At 50.9% G+C, this 23,396-nt stretch overlaps 1 protein-coding gene across 7 annotated transcripts; it reads right to left on the reverse strand.

Annotated features, from left to right (window-relative positions):
- Positions 1 to 23,026, reverse strand: ZNF77 (zinc finger protein 77). 7 transcript variants are annotated; one of them, XM_035287231.3, is made up of 5 exons: positions 22,417 to 23,026; positions 19,608 to 19,839; positions 7,555 to 7,681; positions 4,817 to 4,997; positions 1 to 2,542 (listed from the first exon to the last, which is right to left on the reverse strand). In XM_035287231.3, the coding sequence occupies exons 3-5, from the start codon at positions 7,586 to 7,588 to the stop codon at positions 1,210 to 1,212; spliced, it is 1,548 nt and encodes a 515-aa protein (XP_035143122.3). In that variant the 5' UTR covers positions 7,589 to 7,681; positions 19,608 to 19,839; positions 22,417 to 23,026; the 3' UTR covers positions 1 to 1,209. The 7 variants fall into 7 exon arrangements, with proteins under 7 accessions (XP_035143122.3, XP_035143123.3, XP_054106147.2 ...); XM_035287232.3 differs by lacking the exons at positions 19,608 to 19,839; positions 22,417 to 23,026 and adding exons at positions 7,802 to 7,890; positions 13,313 to 13,419; XM_054250172.2 differs by lacking the exons at positions 19,608 to 19,839; positions 22,417 to 23,026 and adding exons at positions 7,802 to 7,911; positions 13,313 to 13,419.
- Between the last annotated feature and the right edge of the window lie 370 nt (positions 23,027 to 23,396).

The raw sequence follows: 23,396 nt of genomic DNA on the forward strand, positions 1-23,396 counted from the left end.
TCTATTAAATACAATTTTTAATTTTAACAAATGAAGGAAAAGGTAGATAGGGGGACAGCAAATTCCAGTACCTGCAGTAGTGGACTGGAAAAAAAACGTCAACAGTGACAGTCTCACGATCACACACTGGAAACAACATGGAAAGTGGGGATCAGGCTGGGCACCGTGGCTCACACCCGTAATCACAGCACTTTGGGAGGCAGAGGTGGGCAGATAACCTGATGTCAGGAGTTCGAGATCAACCGGGTCAGTATGGTGAAAACCCCTATGCACTAAAAATACAAAAACTAGCTGGGAGTGGCAGTGGGTGCCCATAATCCCAGCTACTTGGGAGGCTGACGCAGGAGAATCACTCGAATCAGCGAGGTAGAGGTTGCAGTGAGCTGAGATTGCGCCACTGCACTCCAGCCTGGGCAGCACAGCAAGACTCCATCTCAAAAACAAACCAACAAACAAGAAAGTAGCAGTCAAAAATGTTTCATCTGAATTCACAGCAAGTGCTGCAGGAAAACAAAAAGCCACTTCCTCACCCCTGGGTCCAAAAGACACAGCAATGGAACGAGACAAATATAATTACAAGTATTTACAGTCCTAAGTGACAGAACATACACAGTACAGCTGGAAGTGCACAAACAGGGTATCTATTATCAAGCGTTTACATCACAAACGTTAACTAGAAATTACACACAAAGAACCAGTATTAAGGCTGAGGCGTGTAAAGGTGGTACCCTATGAATTATAATTCAGACATTTCTCTCCTACTCTTATTACATAAAAAATAAGTCCTATACCAGAAGGTTTTCCTGCATCCTCTACATAAATAAGGCTTCTTGCCAGTGTTTTCTCATATTTACGAGTTTGTTTTTTTTTTTTTGAGACGGAGTTTCACTCTTGTTACCCAGGCTGGAGTGCAATGGCGCGATCTCGGCTCACCGCAACCTCCACCTCCTGGGTTCAGGCAATTCTCCTACCTCAGCCTCCGGAGTACTGGGATTACAGGCATGCGCCACCATGCCCAGCTAATTTTCTGTATTTTTAGTAGAGACAGGGTTTCACCATGTTGACCAGGATGGTCTCGATCTCTTGACCTCGTGATCCACCCGCCTCAGCCTCCCAAAGTGCTGGGATTACAGGCGTGAGCCACCATGCCTGGCCCATTTACAAGGTTTTAAGGTGGAACAGTCTCCCAGGTCTACTGTATTCGTAGATTCACACTCCTACATGTGTCCTCACATGTGCCTGGAGTGAAGCGAGATACCTGAAGGTTTTCCCACACTGCTGGCATTCGTACGGTCTCTCTCCAGTGTGCGTCCTCACGTGCACCCGAAGGGATGAGGAACAACTGTAGGCTTTCCCACATTCAGTGCATTCGTAGGGTTTGACTCCACTGTGTGCTCTCACGTGCTTTTGAAAATACTGAGCATGGCTGAAGGCTTTCCCACATTGCTTACATTCGTACGGTTTCTCTCCACTGTGGGTCCTCACATGCTCTCGAAGGGAGGAGTGACAGCTGAAGGCTTTCCCACAATGCTTACACTCAAAGGGCTTCTCTCCAGTGTGCGTCCTCACATGGATTCGAAGGGATGAGGAAAAACTGTAGGCTTTCCCACACTCCTTGCATTCGTAGAGTTTCAGGCCACTGTGTGTTTTCACATGTCTTCTGAAGTAGGTGGGACATCCGAAGGCCTTCCCACACTGCTTGCACATGTAGGGCTTCTCTCCGCTGTGCATTCTCACATGTGCTCGCAGGGAGGAGGGGTACCTGAAGGCTTTGCCGCATTCCTTACATTCATAGGGCTTCTCTCCGCTGTGCGTTCTCCCGTGTTCTCGGAGAGATGAGTAACACGTGAACGCTTTCCCGCAGTGTTTACACTGACAGGGTTTCTCTCCAGTGTGGGTCCTCACGTGATCCCTAAAGGAAGAGTAACAACTGAATGATTTTCCACAATGCTTACATTCGTACGGTTTCTCTCCAGTGTGTGTTCTGACGTGTTCTCGAAAGTACGAGGGACAACTGAAGGCCTTCCCACACTCCTTACATTCATAGGGTTTCTCTCCTGTGTGAGTTCTTATGTGCCGTGTAAGGTAGGAGTAATACATAAAGGTCTTCCCACATACTTTACATGCGTGGGTTTTCTGCCCATGGTGACCTTTCACACGTGCCCTGAAAGATGAGGGACTAGTGAAAGCTTGCCCACATTTCTTACATTCATAAGACTTTTTACTGCCGAGCCTTTTCACATAGGTTGCAGATGCTTTCCCTGGGTCCCGGCAATTGCCAGGTTGCTCTACAGTCTGAGTTTTCACAGGAGGGCTTTGGCAGGAGAGGCAGCTGCGGGCTTGTCCACATTCCTCACACAGATGCAGCCTCTCTGTGGTTTGAGATCTCTGGCACTTCTCGGAGGCCTTGCCACACTTAGTGCACTCAGAGGGTTTAGCTTCGGTAGGGTAACGTCTGTGCACAGGAAGGTTTGCAGTACGGCTCACGGTCTCTCCACACTGATGACCTTCATTACTGTCACAGAGGATCCGCAGCTGACTTCTGTTCAAAACAGGAAGTGCAATACTAGTCATTGGTGCTTCTCAGTGATTGATTTATCAAGGCATTTAGTGATTACTTTGATTACACGTTTGCCATTTTCACGGAATGGGGCTATTTCAGCACCGTCTGCCTTGTTTCTATGGGGAACAAGCTCAATGCTCTAGTTCAAAGTTCAACTGCAGCCATAAATTTCAGTTGTTTTTTTTTAAGACAGGTCTCACTGTTGCCCTGGCTGGAGTGCAGTGGCTTGATCTTGGCTCACAGCAACCTCTGCCTCCTGAGTAGCTGGGATTACAGGCGTGCCTGGAGAATTTCTGTATTTTTAGTAGAGCCGGGGTTTCATCATGTTGGCCAGGCTGGTCTTGAACTCCTGACCTCGGATGATCTGCTCACCTTGGCCTCCCTAAGTGCTGGGATTACAGGCATGAGCCACCACACCTGGCCCACAGTGCTTCTTTCTTTTTTTCCTAGCTACTCCAAAGAAGAATCTTTATTTATTTATTTTTTCTGAGGTGGCGTCTCGCCTCTATTGCCAGGCTGGAGCGCAGTGGCGCAATCCCAGCTCACTACAACTTCCGTTTTCCAGTTTCTTTTTTTTTGAGACGGAGTTTTGCTCTTGTTGCCCAGGCTGGAGTGCAATGGCGCAATTTTGACTCACTGCAACCTCTATCTCCTGGGTTCAGGCAATTCTCCTGCCTCAGCCTCCCAAGTAGCTGGGATTACAGGCACGCACCACTGTGCCCAGCTAATTTTTTGTATTTCTAGTAGAGACGGGGTTTCACCATGTTGACCAGGATGGTCTCGATCTCTTGACTTAGTGATCCACCCGCCTCGGCCTCCCAAAGTGCTGGGATTACAGGCGTGAGCCACTGCGCCCGGCCCCATTTTCTATTTTCAAGTAATTCTCCTGCCTCAGCCTCCCAAGTAGCTGGGACTACAGGCACACACCACCACACCTGGCTCATTTTCCTTGTACTTTTAGTAGAGACGGGCTTTCACCAGGGCCAGGATGGTCTCAATCTCCTGACCTCATGATCCACCCACCTCAGCGGCCTCCCAAAGTGCTGGGATTACAGGCATGAGCCACCATGCCCGGCCCAGTGTTTCTTATACGTGAGGTTTCCTGATACTGTTTCCAGCTCTTTCAGACATGCGACATCAACATCACATTCATGAAAATACTCTTATGAAAGTCTTGGCCAGGCACAGTGGCTCACATCTCTAATTCCAGCACTCTGGGAGGCCGAGGCGGGTGGAATGCTTGAGTTCAGGAGTTTGATACCAGCCTAGGCAACATGGAGAAACTCCACCTCAACAAAAATACAAAAATTAGCCAAGTGTAGTGGTGTGTGCCTGTCTTCCCAGCTGCTCAGGAGGATGAGGTGGGAGGACTGATTCAGCCCAAGAGGCAAAGGTTGCAGTGAGCCAAAATCAGAGCCACTGCACTTCACCCTAGGTGACAGAGGGAGACCCCATCTCAAAAATAAATAAATAGGCCAGGTGCGGTGGTTCACACCTATAATACCGACACTTTGGGAGGCTGAGGTGGGCGGATTACGAGGTCAGGAGTTTGAGACCAGCCTGACCAGCCTGGTGAAACGTCATCTCTGCTAAAAATGCAAAAATATTAGCCAGGCGTGGTAGTATGCACCCGTAGCCCCAGCTACTCAGGAGGCTGAGGCAAGAGAATCACCTGAATCCGGGAGGTGGAAGTTGCAATGTGCCAAGATTGTGCCACTGCACCCCATCCAGCCTGGGCAACAGAGTAAGGCTCTGTCTCAAAAAATAAATAAATAAATAAATAGGCTGGGCACAGTGGCTCACACCTGTAATCCCAGCACTTTGGGAGGCCAAGGCAGGCAGATCACAAGGTGAGGAGATCGAGACCATCCTGGTTAACATGATGAAACCCCGTCTACACTAAAATACAAAACATTAGCCAGGCGTGGTGGTGCGCGCCTGTAGTCTCAGCTACTCGGAAGGCCAAGGCAGGGGAATTGCTTGAACCCGAGGGGCAAAGGTTGCAGTGAGCTGAGATCACGCCACTGCACTCTAGCCTGGCGGCAGAGCAAGACTCTGTCTCAGAATAAATTAATTAATTTAAATAAAAGTAATTATCAAAATAGATTTTTAAAAAGAGAAAATAAAGAAAAAGAAAAAACTGTCTGTGAGTGGAACTGAGTGTGGACCGTGAGGCTGTTCACACTTTTCTGCTAAGTGCACGCTGGTCTGACTCTGTGGAGAGGCCCCTCCCTCTGGCCGAGTGCCACTCACCTCAGGTGCCTCTCTGGGGTCTGGTGCTGATCTCCAGTGTTACCAAATCTCCAATTCTGTCCAAAAATACACCAGGACTCACTTCTCGTGAATTTTGCCATTTCCTCCTCATTGGATATTTTATTCCCGAAAACATCTCTCTGAGAACTTGATCCACTGGTTCTAACATAAATGCAACTACCTGGAACAATCCATCACACAGCTTCTTAGGGGAAAATATGTCGGCATAAAGGAAAGGAAAGAGATCACCCATGGATTTCTTTTCATACGCTAACCCAAAACTGAAACCACAGTTTATGGTTAGGAGGAATAGACATGCTACCAAAGTGAGACTCTGAGGTCCTCATGTGTTCGGGAATTTGGCAATAATAAAAACAGGCCAGCCGGGTGCAGTGGCTCATGCCTGTAATCTCAGTGCACTGGGAGGCCAAGGTAGGAGAATCGCTTGAGCCCCGGAGCTCGAGATGAGCCTGGGCAACGCAGAAAAGCAAGGAGGCCTCATCTCCAAATAACAAGAAAAAGTTTACATTAGCCAGGTGTGGTGGTGTGCCTGTAATCCCAGATCCTCAGGAGGCCAAGGAGGGAGGATCGCTTGAGCCCAGGAGCTCAAAGTTGCAGTGGGCCATGATCGCAGCACTACACTCCAGCCTGTGTGACAAAGCGAGACCCTGTCTCAAAAAAAGAAGAATAGGGCCAGGTGTGGTGGCTCACCTGAGGTCAGGATTTCAAAACCAGTCTGACGAACATGGTCAAACTCCGTCTCTGCTAAAAATGCAAAAAAATTAGCGGGGCACGGTGGCGCACACCTGTTACCCCAGCTACTTGGGAGGCTGAGGCAGGAGAATTGCTTGAACCCAGGAGAAAGAGGCTGCAGTGGGCCAAGACTGGGCCACTGCACTCCAGCCTGGGTGACAGAGCGAGACCCTGTCCCAAAAAAAGAAGACTAGATGAACACAGCAGCCTGTTTGCTAAGAAATAGAACAGTTCCAAGGCCGGGGGCAGAGGCTCACACCTGTAATCCAAGCACTTTGGGAGGCCAAGGCGGGAGGATCACAAGGTCAGGAGTTTGAGACCAGTCTGGCCAACATGGTGAAACCCTGTGTCTACTCAAAATACAAAACGTTAGCCGGGCAAGGTGGTGGGCATCGTAGCTGCTCAGGAGGCTGAGGCAGGAGAATGGCGGGAACCCAGGAGGTGGAGGTTGCAGTTAGCTGAGATCGCACCACTGCACTCCAGCCCAGGCAACAGGGCGAGACTCCATCTCAAAAACAACAGCAAAAAAAGAAATAGAATAGTTCCAAACTGATGGAGACTGATGTTAAGTAAAATATTATCAGAAAAGCAAAGGACGAAGTTGGTGGGGAAACGCACATGCGCAAATGCTCCTTTCACACGAGCACAAGCAGAGGCTTCCCGGGGAAGGACGGCAGTGCAGGAGGATGGAGGAAAAGCCACACAGGGCAGCCGAGAGAGGACACACCTCCTCCATCTCAGAGAGCCAAACAGAGCCTTCTTATCCAGAGCCACTCCTCCCGAGGGCTGCCGCTCTCCTGGTGCTCACAGGCACAGGGGCTGACGGGAGTCTGTCCTGCACGGTGCCCGGCTGCCCTCGGGCATGAGCACCACCCACTCCAGAGAATCACATGAGGAGGGAGGACCGTGAAGGGCATCAAATGTTTCCCCGACACAGGCCAACACTTCGGCCTCCCAGACCAGAGTGATGACTGCGTGTGAGTTTTAACCGCAGCAAAAGCACCACGTCGAATGTGGATCACTCACGGTGGAATTGTCATTTCCTTTATCGCAGCGGACTCGGACTTTCAAAGTCCAGTTCCTCTGTGGGGTGAACCCCAAAGCTGTGTTCACTGCCCCAGTAGGACACAGGACACTATGCTCACACTTGTGAGATGTGGGCAGCCTCAAGACTGGTGATTAAGAAAACCAAACCAGCAGCCGGGTGCAATGGCTCGCGCCTATGATGCCAGCACTCAGGCAGGCTGAGGCAGATGGATAATGAGGTCAGGAGTTCAAGACCAGCTTGGCCAAGATGGTGAAACCCCATCTCTACTAAAACTACAAAAATTAGCCAGGTGTGGTGGCAGGCGCCTATAATCCCAGCTACTCAGGAGACTGAAGCAGGAGAATCACCTGAACCCAGGCAACAGGTTGCAGTGAGCCAAGATCGTGCCACTGCATTCCAGCCTAGGAGACACAGTGAGACTCCATCTCAAAAAAAAAAAAAAGAAAGAAAAAGAAAGGGCTAGGCGAGGTGGCTCCAGCCTGTAATTCCAGCAGTTTGGGAGGCTGAGGCAGGCAGATCATGAGGTCAGGAGATTGAGACCATCCTGGCCAACATGATGAAACCCCGTCTTTACTAAAATACAAAAAATTAGCTGGGCATGGTGGTGTTCGTCTGTGATCTCAGCTACTCGGGGGGCTAAGGCAGGGGAATCACTTGAACCTGGGAGGTGGAGGTTGCAGTGAGCCGAGATTGCACCACTGCACTGCAGCCTGGCAACAGAGCAAGACTCTGTCTCAAAAAAAAAAGAAAAAAGAAAACCAAAGTATCAATAATACACACAACTTTGTTTTCATGGAGAAGCCTTTCAACTCCATATTCCACGGGGGTTGGGATCCTGTCTGTCTCTTTCCAACATATTTCTATTTCTGACCTCAAATAAAAAGCAAACCAAGGTATCTTTGCTCTCCAGGGACTTAGTGAAGGCATGAATCCTTACCCAAGGAGGCCAGGTTCCTGCAGATTTCCAGCATCACATCCCTGTAGAGTCTCCTCTGAGCATGACTCAGCAACGCCCACTCTTCCGGGGTGAACCTCACGGCCACTTCCTCAAAGACCACTGAGTCCTGAAACATCCCGCACAGCCACTTCAGCAAGGCCCCATCTCCCCCGTGTGCGCAGGAGGAGGGACGAGGCTGATAGGCTGGGGAACTGGACTCCACTCACGAACCCTGAGCCACACAGACCTTACGTTCTTGTCAGAGGTGACAAACAATGCAAAACGCACATGGTGAGCGCCTTCCAGACACAGACAGGAAGCAAAGCACGACAGCCTCTGGGGGAGATGCACAAATCACTGCTGAGAAAGGGCAGGTGTGAGGGCAGGGTGAACACTGGGAAACCTGAGAACATCACGAAGGTAAGGCTGGTGGCGCGTCCGTAATCCCAGTACTTTCAGCGGCTAAGGAGGACTGCTTAGCACCAAGAGTTGGAGACCAGCCTGGGCAACACAGCGAGATCCCATCTTCACCAAAAAATGAAATACAGTAAGTTAGCCAGGCATGGTGGCACACACCTGTAGTCCTTGCTCCTAGAGAGGGTGAGGAGGGACGATCGCTTGACCCCAGGGGTTCAAGGCTGCAGTGAACTGATTGTGCCACTGTACTCCAGCCTGGGCAACAAAGACCCAGTCTCAATAAAATCAATCGGCCGGGCGCGGTGGCTCACGCCTATAATCCCAGCATTTAGGGAGGCCGAGGCAGGTGGATCCCGAGGTCAAGAGATTGAGACCATCCTGGTCAACATAGTGAAACCCCGTCTCTACTAAAAATACAAAAAATTAGCCAGGCATTGTGGTGGGTGCCTGTAATCCCAGCTACTCCGGAGGCTGAGGCAGGAGAATTGCCTGAACCCAGGAGGCGGAGGTTGCAGTGAGCCGAGATCGTGCCATTGCACTCCAGCCTGGGTAACAAGAGTGAAACTCCGTCTCAAAAAAAAAAATGAATAAATAAATGGAATGAAATAAATCATTCAGGTAACATGGAAATTGACGTGACTTAGTCAAACTTTATTATTTCTTATTCAGCTATAGTATCAGCACTTTGGGAGGCCAAGGTAGGAAGATCACTTGAGGCCACGAGTTCAACACCAACCTGGGTAAGAGAGCAAAACTCTGTCTCTAAAAAAAAAAATTAAATTAAATTAATTTTAAGAATAAAAATACTAAGAAAAGCGAGCAGATTATTTCCCTATAATTTAGGATAGTGGCTGGGTGAGGTGGCTCACACCTGTAATCCCAACACTTTGGGAGGCCGAGGCAGGCAGATCACTTGAGCTCAAAAGTTCAAGACCAGCCTGGACAACATAGTAAAAAAAAAAAAAAAAAAAAAGCTAAAAAAAAAATTTAGGATATTGTATTGGCCTGACGTGGAGGGAGAAGTCTACCATTACGTGTATATACATATATTTTTTGAGACAGAGTCTCTCTCTGTTGCCAGGCTGGAGTGAAATGGTGTGATCTTGGCTCACTGCAATCTCTGCCTCTCGGGGTTCAAGCGATTTACCTGCCTCAGGCTCCCAAGTAGCTGGGACTGCAGGCGTGCGCCTTACGCCCGGCAAAATTCTGTGTATTTTAGTAGAGATGGGGTTTCTCCATGTTGGCCAGGATCGTCTGGATCTCCTGACTTTGTGATCCGCCTGCTTCAGCCACCAAAAGCGCTGGGATTACAAGTGTGAGCTACACACCCAGCCACATATCATTTCAGATGGGGGGTCAATGCTTCTTCCAAGACACGGCCTGGCTGTGGTTACATGCACTGCACTTTAAGATGTTTCAGCTGACTCTGCAATTGTCTTACAAAAGTTCTACCTGTGTTCTATTTTACAATATAATGCTATCAGCAGCCGGGCGCAGTGGCTCACGCCTGTAATCCCAGCACTTTGGGAGGCCGAGGTGGGTGGATCACGAGGTCAAGAGATCGAGACCATCCTGGTCAACAAGGTGAAACCCTGTCTCTACTAAAAATACAAAAAATTAGCTGGGCATGGTGGCACGTGCATGTAATCCCAGCTACTCAGGAGGCTGAGGCAGGAGAATTGCCTGAACCCAGAAGGCGGAGGTTGTGGTGAGCCGAGATTGCACCATTGCACTCCAGCTGGGGTAACAAGAGCAAAACTCCGTCTCAAAAAAAAAAAAAAAAATTAGCCAGCTGTGGTGGTGCGCCCCTGTAATCCCAGCTACTTGGGAGGCTGAGGCAGGAGAATCATTTGAACCCAGTAGGCGGAGGTTGCAGTCAACCGAGATCGAGCCATTGCACTCCAGCCTGGGCGACAGAGCGAGACTGTCTCAAAAAAATAAAAATAAGAACGCTGCCAAATCACCACTTTCAGCCTGGGTTAAAGGACAAAGGGGTGAGGGGTGGATTCCAGAAGACTAATCTAGAAGTTTTTTAATCCCACAAACAGTCCCCTGCAGAAAACAGCTACCAAAGATTATCCTCATGACAATTGTTTGTCAATCAGCTAATCAGAATGGACCCTTCTCAGTACTGCAGGATGTATTTTACAGAATTCACACCCATCTGACGTGCAGAGACAAGCAGGAGACGGAGCAGGAGACATTTACCACAATCTCTGCCCCGTGCCTAAGTCGGTGCTAGTTCCGTGCATCTCTTCCACCCACACCTCCCACCTCGCAGTAAGGTGTGGGGCTGTGTGCGCAGCTTCCCCTCGTCCTGATGGAAGATGCAACGTTTTCCGAATTTGAGAGTTTTCCACAGCAGCCTTCTCAGGCTCAGCCACAGAATAACACCAGGCAGGGGCAGAAAGCAAAGAACACATCCGAGACACTCACTGCCCTCACCAAGGACAGGAAACAATGCAAAAAGCATTATAATTTTGTTTTGAGACAGTCTCGCTGTTGCCCAGGCCGGAGGGCAGTGGTGCAGCTGCAAACCCGTGGGTTCAAGCGATTCTTGCCGCTCAGCCGCTCAAGTGGCTGGGACCAGAGTGCCCATCACCGTGCCCAGCCTCATTATTTTACATTTACTGAAACCTGGGGCTGAAATAGGAGCAAAACTCATGCTGGGCTGGACACAGACGAGGCTGTTCTCAGCTGTCAGGTGACAATGCTGAACCGACTTCAACTCTGTGTGCCCAGAAACCAGAAAAGGTGAAACCATTTCCCCACCCTGCTAGGCGCTGGAACTGGGCACAGCAAAGACCTCCCTTCCCATACCACTAAGATTCCTGCAGATGACTAGGCCAGACTCAGACCCCCTGAGGCCCTATTCTTTGTCTCAGAAATGATTCGCCGACCTGGTTGTCCCCACTATTCAATCAGAACAAAATGCTCGATAGTCCAAGTTTGGGTTCAGCGTCCTTCCTTCTCCAGGGCCCTGCATGGTTCCACCCTCCGCCAGGCGGCAGCGCCTCCAGAGAACAGGCCAGCATCAGGATTACTGGATTCACTCTCCAGGGTTACTGGCATTTTTTTGGGGGGGGGGGTACGGAGTTTCGCTCTTGTTGCCCAGACTAGAATGCAGTGGCGAAATCTCGGCTCACCACAACCTCTGCCTCCCCAGTTCAAGCGATTCTCCTGCTTCGGCCTCCTGAGTAGCTGGGATTACAGGCATGCGCCACCATGCCTGACTAATTTTGTATTTTTTGTAGACATGGGGTTTCACCATGTTGACCAGGATGGTCTCGATCTTTTGACCTCGTGATCCACCCGCCTCGGCCTCCCAAAGTGCTGGGATTACAGGCGTGGGCCACTGCGCCTGGCCAGATGCTGGCCTTTTATTCCACTTCCCCACAGCTGACTGCTGATAGTCTTGTTCACTCCGATCCATAAAAGAACAACGCCTCAAGGCCAGGTGCAATAGCCCATGCCTATAGCCTCACTTTATGAGGCCCAGGTGTTTGAGACCAGCCTGGGCAACATATTTTTCTCAACAAGAAAAAAAAAATTTGACAAGGTCTCACTATATTGCCAAGGCTGGTCTCCACCTTCTGGTCTCAAGTGATCCTCCTGCCTCAGCTTCCCAAAGTACTGGGATGACAGGTGTGAGCCACCGCCTGGCTGTTAAAAATTTTTGTAAGAATTAGCTGGGTGCAGCGGCGTATGACTATAGTCCCGGCAACTCAGGAGGCTGAGTCCAGAAGGTTGAGGCTGCAGTGAGCCGTGATCACACCACTGCACTCCAGCCTGGGCAACAGAGTGAGACCTGACTAAAAGAAAGAAAGAAAAGAAAACTTTTGTGCTAGCCAACGCTTTTCTTCTTTTTTCTTGAGACGGAGTCTCACTCTGTTGCCCAGGCTGGAGTGCAGTGGTGCGATCTCAGCTCACTGCAAACTCTGCTTCCCAGGTTCAAGTGATTCTGCCTGCCTGGGCCTCCCAAAGTGCTGGATGATGGGCGTGAGCCACCGCGCCCATCCTAACAATCCTTTCTCCATAGAAGTCTCCCTTCTATGTCTGGGTTATTGTACAGTCTTGACCACGTGTTCACAGCATCCCATTTCTTCCCCAGACGTTACTCAGCCTTCTGTCCTCTCCACAGGCCCCTGAACTTTCAGTGGCCCCCTTAGTCTGATCAAGCAGTAAGTGTGGAGCCCCCCGTCACCTCCCCTGAGCTAGCTGATCACGAGGAGGTACACTGACTGTTAACCACGCCCCCCCTTCTGTTTGTCGCCTAAAAAGTTCCTCCAAACCCCTTCCTGTGTATAAAAGTAAAGCCTTAGGCTGGGCGCGGTGGCTCACGCCTGTAATCCCAGCACTTTGGGAGGCCGAGGCGGGTGGATCACGAGGTCAAGAGATCGAGACCATCCTGGTCAACATGGTGAAACCCCGTCTCTACTAAAAATACAAAAAATTAGCTGGGCATGGTGGCGCATGCCTGTAATCCCAGCTACTCGGGAGGCTGAGGCAGGAGAATTGCCTGAACCCAGGAGGTGGAGGTTGCGGTGAGCCGAGATCGCGCCATTGCACTCCAGCCTGGGTAACAAGAGAAACTCCGTCTCAAAAAAAAAGGAAAGGCTTTCCCTGCTTGAGAGCTGGCAGCTTTCCGAGGCTGGGGCTTCTCCCTTTCTCTCTCTCCTCTAGCCAGGATTTTATTTTTATTTGACAGGCTTCAGGGCCTCTCCTCAAGCTGCCCCCGAGCCCCCGACCGCCTCTCCTGTCCCCCCACATTTCCCTCGAGCCCGACTCCCTTTACTGTCCCCCCACACTGCCCCCAAGCCTCTGACCGCCTCTACTGTCCCCCTAAAGGGCCCCCGAGCCCCTGACCGCTTCTGCTGTCCCCTCGAGCTGCCTCCAAACTCCGGAACGCCGCTAGTCCCCCCAAACTGCCTGCGAGCCCCTGATCACCTCTACTGTCCCCCAAAGCTGCCCCTTCAAACCCCACGACTGACTCTACAGTCCCATCACAAAATGCTCCCGAGTTCCCGACCGCTGCTCTTGGCCCCCCGAACCCCTCCCTTGAGCCGGACTCCCCTCTACTGAACCCCCGAACTGCCTCAGGGCCCGTGACCGTGTCTGTTCCCGCAAACTGCCCCTGCCCTCCTCCACTGTTCCAAACTGCCCTTGAGGCCCTGACCGCCTCTACTGTCCCCCAAAGCTGCCCCCAGCCCTGCCGCTCGGCCTCTGTGGCGGCGTCCCCGGGGCCCAGGCGCTCGTGCTGCGCCGTCCCGCGCGTCCCGCAGCCTCCTCCGGCCGCCCCACCCCGCCCTGGGCCCGGGCTCGGCTCGCGCCCCGCACTAACCATGTCCCGCCCGCTCCTGGGCTCTCCGGGTGAGCGCCCGCGGTCCCGCAGCCGGCGCAGGTCAGCGCCACAGAGACACCTGAGCCGCCCAGGGTAGGACGGAAAGCGCGCAGGGCAGAGAGGAAGTCGGCGTACCGTCTCCGGGGCCTCATTGGACAGATCTCGTGAGGTCGCGACTCTGATTGGACAATGCTGTCGACGTCAGCGCCCCTGATTGGAGCGTTCCCCAGTCGGTCCCCTTAGCGCCCTTGACTGCGCAGGTCACCACCTCGGCTTCCCGCCTCTGATTGGGCAGTTCCCTGTGCCCTGCCCCTGCCTGTCCTGATTGGATAGTTCTTTAGGACCCGCCTCCTGATTGAAGAGCGCGTGGCGAACACGCGTGGCCGACCCTCCAGCCGGGAACGGGCGGATCTGGGCCAACGCTCTCCAGTCTTGGGAGGGCCCGGCCTCTCCCCGCAGCTCGGCCGCTCCTCCCGCGTCCTCCTCCCTGATTGCGCGGGAACTGCAGACTCCGTTTCCCCTCAGAGCGGCCCCTTTTGCGGGAAGGAGGGAAAGGGCGAACAGTCCCGTGGGGCGCAGTCGTGCGTGGGGGCGGGACCGTATCCGTGACGTCACCGCGCTGTCCCGCGTGGGCGCGGACGCCTGGGGTCTAGAAACCTGGAGACTAGGCGACCAGACCCCCAGGACTATGGACCCCACCAGGAATGTGCTGTCTTCTTTAAAACTTTTCGTCCCAGGTGGGTGGATCACGAGGTCAAGAGATCGAGACCATCGTGGCCAACATGGTGAAACTCTGCCCGTCTCTACTAAAAATACAGGAAATTAGGCTGGGCGTGGTGGCGCGTGCCTGTAATCCCAGCTACTTGGGAGGCTGAGACAGGAGAATGCTTGAACCCAGGAGGCGGAGGTTGCGGTGAGCCGAGAATGTGCCATTGCACTCCAGCCTGGGCAACGAGGGAAACGCTGTCTCAAAAAAAAAAACAAAAAAAACCTCTCGGCCCGATGCGGTGGCCGACGCCTGTAATCCCAGCTGAGGCTGAGGCGGGCGGATCACCAGAGGTCAGGAGTTCGAGACAAGCCTGGCCCACATGGCGAACCCCGTCTCTGCTCAAAATACAAAAATTAGCTAGGCAGGCCGGCGAGCGCCTGTACTCCCAGCCACTCTGGAGGCTGAGGCAGGAGAATCGCTTGAACCCAGGAGGCGGAGGTTGCAGTCAGCCGAGGTCGCGCCACTGCACCCCAGCCTGGGTGACAGAGTGAGATTCCTTCCCAAAAAACAAAATTCTCAAGTGTACCCTTGGCCGTGGGAAGAAAAAAGAACCCTTTTAGGTTCGAGTTTGTGTTTCTAGAAAATTTTTTTGTTTTGCGATGGAGTCTGTCACCTAGTCTGGAGTGCAATGGAGCGATCTCGGCTCATTGCAACCTCTGCCTCCCGGGTTCAAGTGATTCTCCTGCGTCAGCCTCCCGAGTAGCTGGGACTACAGGCGCCCGCCACCACGCCCCGCTAATTTGTGTGTTTTGAGTAGAGAGGAGGTTTCACTATGTTGGTCAGGCTGGTCTTGAACTCCTGACCTCAGGTGATCTGCCCACCTTGGCCTCCAAAAGTGCTGGGATTACAGGGGTGAGCCACCACGCCCGGCCAGATAATTTTTTAAAGTAAAAGGCTGTACTATTTGTATGGCAATTGAATTCTTGTTTTAACTCACTTGAGAAAAGAATCATAGAAGTTTAAATAAATTTGGACTGGATGTGAAAACTCTGAATGATTTGATTGAGTTGAGCCACAATACCTAAAGCCTTGAACACGACTGCTCATCTCAGAAAATACCTTGCAGCTTGAGACAGGGTAGGAGTATAAACTCTGTGTTGCTGCCATTTTACCTACTGTAGGGCTCAGGGCCCCACAGGGTCGTGGGCTGAGCCTTATGCCATGCTGAGGCGCAGGATCCGAGAAACAGAGACAGGACACAGAAGTACCAGGAAAACGCAGCTGGGTTCAGGGGGCCATGCCACCTATAAGCGGAGTCAGGCGAGGCCCTGAATGTCCAGAAGTGTGAGTATTTGTTGTGTATAGGTTAAGGGCAGGGCAGTGAGTGAAGTCATCTTTAAGGATAGTGATAGGGTCATGAGCAATAAAACATGGGGTCCACCCACGTTAGGTCACCTAGGCCAGGAGGTGGACAGTGCGCAGCAAGGGGCCCGTTCCCAGGAAGGCAAGGGCCGTGCACAGTAAGGGGTCCACCCCCATTAGGTCACCGAGGCTTGAAGGTGGGCCGTGCGCAGTGAAGAGGGTGCAGTGTGCAATACCTCTGTCTATGGGCAAACTACTTCTAAGAAGATTTATAGGAGGATGGTTTAGGTCACACAGCAGTGACAGAGCTGTCAGGGTTACCACCACCTTCTGGCAGCTTCCAGTGGGTTCCATGGGAAGATGCTTTTCAAGCAGCACAGTAGCAAGAGCTGATAAGAGTTCACAGTCACAAGGTGGATTGCCCGTCTGAGGGCGGCTTTCCACAAGAACTGGAGCAGGCTCTCCTCTCAGGAGGAGTGGCTCTCGCCCCAAGCCTGCCACACAGCGGGTATCTTTACGATACTGAACGCTGCCGCCTGGGCCATGGATTCTTGTCCTGGCATAACTGTTTTCCCTTAAATCATGCTCTGCACTGTGTCTGCTCTAGGTATCCCTCCGATCATAAGCTGCTTATTCCTTAATTCATGCTCTGTACTGTGTCCACTCTAGGCATTCCTCCGATATGAACTAAGATATAATTATAGGTATATATGTAGGGAAATATGCTTTAGACACTCATACTATCAACTATTACATGATTATAAACAGAGGATTGTATAAGGGGATTCTTCAAGCCCTAATTCTATAAACTAATATATGATTATGTAAAGGGTTATATAAAGGAAATAGCTGAGTGGTGACACTGTACAGTGAGATATTCCTCAGGCCCTAACTGTGCCAGGGTCCTGCTTAGCTCTCATTCCTCGGTGCCTATATGGCGGTTACCCACAACGTGCGAACATAATTGTCTTGCTTTTTGCTTTGTTTTGAAGCGGAACCTTGCTCTTGTTGCCCAGGCTGGAGTGCAATGGCGTAATCTCAGCTCACAGCAACCTCCCCCTCCCAGGTTGAAGCGATTCTCCTGCTTCAGCCTCCAGAGTAGGTGGGATTACAGGGGCCCACCCTACACCAGGCTAATTTTTGTTTTTGCAGACAGAGTCAGGCCGGGCACGGTGGCTCACGCCTGTAATCCAAGCACTTTGGAGGCCAAGCCTGACCAACATGGTGAAACCCCATATTTAAAAATAAAAATTTAAAAAAAAAAAAAAAAAAACCAGAGACAGAGTCTGGCTGTGTCACCAGCCTGGAGTGCAATGGCACAATCTCGGCTCACTGCAACCTCCGCCTCCCAGGTTCAAGCAATTCTCCCGCCTCAGCCTCCCAAGTAGCTAGGACTACAGGCGCCTGCCAGCATGCCCAGCTAATTTTTGTATTTTTTAGTAGAGATGGGGTTTCACCATGGTCTCGATCTCTTGACCTCATGATCCGCCCGCCTCGGCCTCCCAAAGTGCTGCGATTACAGGTGTGAGCCACTGCGTCGAGCCCATAATTGTCATAATTCATGTTTTTATTGTGTCAACCTAAATAACAGGCTGTCTAAAAGAAAACGATGGTAACAGGCATTGCCATGGGAATATGCCCACCTTAGCAAACTACAGGGCTGTGGAGGCCCCACAGGGTCGCGGGGTGTCCCTCATGCTGTGTTGAGGTACAGGATCTAAGAGGTAAAGAGACAGGACACTGAAGAACTGGTGCAGAGCATCTGGACTCGGGGGGGCCACACCACCTGTGAGCAGAGATCAGTGGTGGCCCCTAAATGCCCAAGAGCATCTGTATTTATTAGTGCAGTGGGGGCTGACAGACTTGTGCTCTTCTCTTAGAATATTTATGGGAGGTTGATTTGAGCCAGCACAGAGGAAGAGACTGACAGGGTGGACAGCCGCCGTGACTGGTCACACCACAGGGGTTCTCCCTCGGTTACTTCCAGGATCTCAGGCCAGAGGCCGACTTTCCACAGGAACTGGATGCAGGTTCTACAGCTCCTCCGTCAGGAGGGGAGGCTCCTGCTCCAGGCCTGTCACACAGCGTGTGCCCTTTCAGGCAGGGACGCCACCGCCTGGGTCTTTGGTTCCTGTCCCGGTCTGGCTGTTTTCCCATGTGCTGCTTCTGCTCTGTGACTGCTCCAGGCATTCCTCCTACTACAAACTACTGTATGGTTCTGTGGAAGGATTCTATAAATCAGCACTGAATGTGTCGGTACAGCTCCGACCACGATACCCGTATGATTATATAGAGAGATTATATAGAACTGAGTACGCTGGACACGTGTGAGCAGTAAGTTACCCTCCAAGCATGAACTCTGTGAACTAATCTATGACTATATATGAAGGATCATATAAAGGAAATCGCTGAGTAATAACCCTATAAACTCAGATATTCTTCAGGCACTGGTTGTGCCTGGGGTCTGGACACTTCTCCTTCCTCCGTGCCCATGGGGGGTGTTACGCGCAGTGAACTATGTGCTCGATCAGGGAGGTAAAGGAAGACAAAGGTTGTTTTTGGATTTGGGTTTTTTGAGACAGGGTGTCTGTCGCCCAGGCTGGAGTGCAATGGTGAGATCACAGCTCACGGCAGCCTCGACACCCGGGGCTCAGGCAGTCCTCCTGCTCCAGCCTCCCGTTCCCTGGGACGGTAGCACACTACCATTCCCTGCTAAGTTTTGTATGTTTTGTATATATGGGGTTTTACCATGTTGCCCAGGCTGTCTGTTTTTGAGATAGTCTTGCTCTGTCGCCCAGGCTGGAGTGCAGTGGCACAACCTCGGCTTACTGCCACCTCCACCTCCTGGGTTCAAGCAACTCCCCTGCCTCAGCCTTTCAAGCAGCTGAGATTACAGGCACACATCAGCACCACACCCGGCTAATTTTTGTATTGTTAATAGAGACAGGGTTTCACCATATTGGCCAGGCTGGTTTCGAACTCCTGACCTCATGATCCACCTGCCTTGGCCTCCCAAAGTGGCGGGATTACAGGCATGAGCCACTGAGTCTGGCCCACGAAGGTTTTCAAAGGGAAAAAACGGTGAGGATTACATAATTGTTGAGAAATAATTACCCTCATATACAAAGATCAGTAACAAGGGTCCTAACAGTCTGAGTGTCTGTGTAAAAGTACTTTTGTGTGTAAGCCTGTAATTTTTGTAGAGTCTTTTTCATTACTAAGCATATAAATGTGAGAACCCTCTCTTCATGACTTTCCCTGGTTCTATTTGTGTGAGGGTTTCTTAATGTTAGTGGCTCCATTATGATTGTGTCAATTTTTTTTTTTTTTTTTTTTTTGAGACGAAGTCTCACTCTGTCGCCCAGGCGGCAGTGCAGTAGCGTGATCTCGGCTCACCGCAACCTCCGCCTCCCAAGCTCAGGCCATTCTCCTGCCTCAGCCTCCTGAGCAGCTGGGATTACAGGTGTGCGCCACCATACTCAGCTGATTTTTGTATTTTTAGTAGACGTGGGGTTTCACCATGTTGGTCAGGCTGGTCTGGAACTCCTGACCTCGTGATCCGCCTGCCTCGGCCTCCCAAAGTTCTGGGATCACAGGCATGAGCCAACGTGCCCAGCGGGAACAAATCTTAAAATGGTTTTATATATTAAAAAAGTGACTTCCTGGCCAGGCGCTGTGGCTCACACCTGTAATCCCAGCACTTTGGGAGGCCGAGGCAGGTGAGTCACTTGAGGTCAGAAGTTCAAGACCAACCTAGTGACCATGGGGAAACCCCGTCTCTACTAAAAATACAGAAAATTGGCCAGGCGCGGTGGCTCACACCTATAATCACAGCACTTTGGGAGGCCGAGGCTGGTGGATCATGAGGTCAAGAGATCGAGACCATCGTGGTCAACAAGGTGAAACCCCATCTCTACTAAAAATACAAAAAATTAGCTGGGCATGGTGGCGCGTGCCTGTAATCCCAGCTACTCGGGAGGCTGAGGCGGGAGAATTGCTTAAACCCAGAATGCCGAGGTTGGAGTGAGCCGAGATAGTGCCATTGCACTCCAGCCTGGGTAACAAGAGCGAAACTCCTAAAGAAGGAAAGAAAAAAGAAAAAAAGAAAGAGAAAGAGAAAGGCATGCGTATTATCAGAGTCTCCAAAAAGGTAAACAGTAGCACAGCTTTTCATGTTAAATCATTAAGAAACACACAAATACTATCATACATGTAGGAACTTACCTGGCAGAAGATCCAAAGGTGGCTTCTGGAATTTGGCAGGGGAACCTCAATTTCTCCCGAGTTCGCGTGCAGTGGTGGAGAGAGGGGTGTCAGAAACCTAAGAGAACGTTTGAGGCAGAGGAGACAGCGTGGCGTGGTGTTTGAGGTGTGTGCACACTTCCTGTTTCCCTACCGGGCTCTTCTCAGTCGTGTGTAATTTCCTTCATTCATCTAGTGTTTCTTGGGGATGAAACTGAACATAAACATGAAATTTGTGTTATATTCACATTACCCAACATATCAGGTGAAGATAAAAAGCCCATGTTTCCAAATCAATTGTTCTAGCCAACTGACAGCCTGTGTGTATTCACCATCTACATAGATTTAATTTAAAGCAAACTGAGCGGCCGGGCGTGGTGGCTCATGCCTGTAATCCCAGCACTTTGGGAGGCCGAGGGGAGTGGAACACGAGGCCAGGAGTTCAAGACTAACCTGGCCGAGATGGTGAAACCCCCGTCTCTACTAAAAATACGAAAATTAGCTGGGTGTGGTGGCGTGTGCCTGTAATCCCAGCTACTCAGGAGGCTGAGGCAGAGAACTGCGTGAACCTGGGAGGCAATGAGCTGAGATCGCGCCACTGCACTCCGGCCTGGGTGACAGAGCAAGGCTCTGTCTCCAAAAAAAAAGGTAAATTGAGGACACTGTCACATTCTGCTCTTAAACACCTCCCAAATGCTCTTTTAGAGAAAAGTCTGTATTTTTCTCTAAAAGTCTACACCTCATATCCACACTTGACATTGTTAATCATTATTTTATACCTAGCCCATAATGATATTTCCTTCAATGATTCCCAAAACGTTCTTTATAGCTGGTCCTCCGGAAATCCAAACCCAAACCAGGTACTGCATCTTCTTTTATTTTATCATTTGTTTTTTTTTTTTTTTTTTTTTTTTTTTCGAGAGGGAGTCTCACTCTGTTGCCCAGGTTGGAGTGTAGTGGCACGATCTCAGCTAACTGCAACCTCCGCCTCCCGGGTTCAAGCAGTCCTCTTGCCTCAGCCTCCCGAGTAGCTGGGATTACAAGTGCACGCCACCACATCCGACTAATTTTTTGCATTTTTAGTAGAGATGGGGGTTTGACCGTGTTGGTTAGGCTGGTCTCGAACTCCTGACCTCGTGATCCGCTTGCCTTGTCCTCCTGAAGTGCTGGAATTACAGGTGTGAGTCACCAGAGCCTTCCTATGTTATAGTATTATTTGGTCAAATTGAATTTTTTTGAGGTGTCGTTCTATGAATTTTCTTTTCTTTTTTTTTTTTTGAGACGAAGTTTCACTCTTGTCGCCCAGGCTGGAGTGCAATGGCGCGATCTCAGCTCACCGCAACCTCCGCCTCCTGGGTTCAGGCAATTCTCCTGCCTCAGCCTCCCGAGTAGCTGGGATTACAGGCGCGCACCACCATGCCCGGCTCATTTTTTGTATTGTTAGTAGAGACGGGGTTTCACCACGTTGACCGGGATGGTCTCAATCTCTTGACCTCGTGATCCACCCGCCTCGGCCTCCCAAAGTGCTGGGATTACAGGCGTGAGCCACCGCGCCCGGCCCAAAGTCCATCATTTTATCCGCTGTAACCCTGCTGTCTTAAGTGGTCTAAGACGTTTACAGGAGGGTGATAATAGTGAAGATGAGCTTCTTTTTTTTTGTTTTTTGTTTTTTAAGACCGAGTTTCGCTCTTGTCACCCAGGCTGGAGTGCAATGGCTCAATCTCGGCTCACTGCAACGTCCGCCTCCTGGGTTCAGGCAATTCTCCTGCCCCAGCCTCCCGAGCAGCTGGGATTACAGGCACGAGCCACCATGCCCAGCTAATTTTTGTATTTTTAGTAGAGACGGGGTTTCACCATGTTGACCAGGATGGTCTCGATCTCTTGACCTCGTGATCCACCCGCCTCGGCCTCCCAAAGTGCTGGGATTACAGGCTTGAGCCACCGCGCCCGGCCTGATGATGAGCTTCTAACAATAATCCACACACAGCGCTGATTATTTGACAAGCGCCTGTAATGTTATGTACTTTCATTTTATACATGTAGGAACTGAGGCATTGAGGGGCTTGGCGACTAATATCACCAGCGAGCTGATTAAGGCTTGGGGCCAGGACTGGGACCCCAGGATGGAGCCCAGCTGAGCAGAAAACCTCTGTGCACAGCATGCAGTGATCAAGATAATAAAAAGCAACTGGGACTGAGAAAGGATCTGCCTACACATGCATCAGGTTGGGAAGACAGACCCAGATGGTATCAGCTGGAAAATTAACAGAAAACAGTATTTCTCAAAAATAAATAAATAAAAAGCAGGAGTTGCAATTCTCACACTTAATAGATTTCAAAGCTACAAGGATGCAAGGGTAAAAGGATTAATGCAACAATAAGAGATCTTAACACCCAGATACATAAGACACATAATGAGATTTAGATTCAACGAGACAACAAATTGATAATGATATCTAGGACTTGAACTCAGAGCCAGAACAAATAAACACAATAGAGGTCTCCATTTTAAACACATAAAATATGCATTAACCACTTTAAACACTCAAAATATTGATCGGCCATTATTGAAACCCACTTTAGGAATGAAGTAATATTCCTTTTTCCCTCTTTTTCTTTTTTTCCCCTTCTTCTCTTTTTCCCTCAAAAAAAAAATGATTTTTCTATGGTAAAAAAAAAAAAAAAAAAAGAAAGAAAACAGCATTTCTGCCAAGGACACCTCGTTCTGAACCATCGATGTCTTCTAGCTTGCTAAATACCCTGCCCATTACGATCATACACAGTGACTGACATTTTATCAGTAAGAACGAACTTCCCTCTTCTGCCCGGAGGGTCTGATTTCCTTGGACACAGAGAATCCGTCTCCATTTCCAACCCAGGTGCGGGCCTCTGATAAGGGGTTTCCGGACAAAAGAATCCACAGCTGTCTTATCTTGCGGTTCCCAAGGAAACCGGACCCGGCTGCACCTCGCAGCCCAGACCCGAGGGTCACCCCCTTTACGCGCTTGCTCTAAGCCAAATGGAAACCCCACCGTTCCCTCCAAATCCGATGGTGGGACGGGCACGGGCACCCAGGCCTAAGGGGTCAAAACGCCCCGCGTCCCCAACCAAGACCCCCGAAACCCAGCCGGGTTCCACTGGCCTCCAGAGCCTCCTCCGGGGGGCGTAGAGCCAGGAATCCCCCATCAAGGAACCCGCCCCTTGCCCTTTGAACTCTGCCCCCCGTCCTTTGGACCCAAACCTCCCCACGCCCCGGAACCGGAGTTCCCTCCCTTGGCCTCGGCCACAAAGAAGACTCGGGGCCAAATCTAGCACTGGACAGAGAAACCGCTCTCAGCGGAGGCCCTGAGGCCACTAAAGGCGACGGCCGCCGCGGGTCACAAACGGATGCTTCGGCTTCCGGCTCCGGGGCAGCCCGGAGCGGAAGAGTGAGCTAGTAGTAAGTTTGGGATTGGTGGAGTCTCAAAGGTGGGTGGGACGACCTTGCGTCCTCCAATCGCTAAGCAGGAAAAGCCGGTTTTTTTTCTCCCTCTGAGATGCGATTGGAGTTGTTGGCAGACCCGCCTCCTCGAGGGCGTGTCTCAGGTCAGAATCGCCCTGTGGGCGTGGCTTTGGCTGGATCCGCCCTGAGGCGTGGCTAATACCAGACAAGCCTCGGGACGAGGTTGGGGGGCGTGATCTTTCGCTCAATCCTCCCACGCCCGGGTACCCAGATAATAAACGCTAAAATAAGTGATAATTGCTCATTTCCTCCAGCCAACACATTCCTCG

Source organism: Callithrix jacchus, chromosome 22 (assembly GCF_049354715.1).
Source record: "Callithrix jacchus isolate 240 chromosome 22, calJac240_pri, whole genome shotgun sequence".
NCBI classification, from domain to species: domain Eukaryota; kingdom Metazoa; phylum Chordata; class Mammalia; order Primates; family Cebidae; genus Callithrix; species Callithrix jacchus.

Bases quoted from the DNA above. Each gene is read 5' to 3' on its own strand.
- ZNF77 (XM_008986971.5), bottom strand. The intron at 4,998-7,554 runs GTAAGGATTCAT...GGATTGTTCCAG, and splicing joins CAGGAACCTGGCCTCCTTGG to GTAGTTGCATTTATGTTAGA. The intron at 2,543-4,816 runs GTGAGTGGCACT...TGTTTTGAACAG, and splicing joins ACCCCAGAGAGGCACCTGAG to AAGTCAGCTGCGGATCCTCT.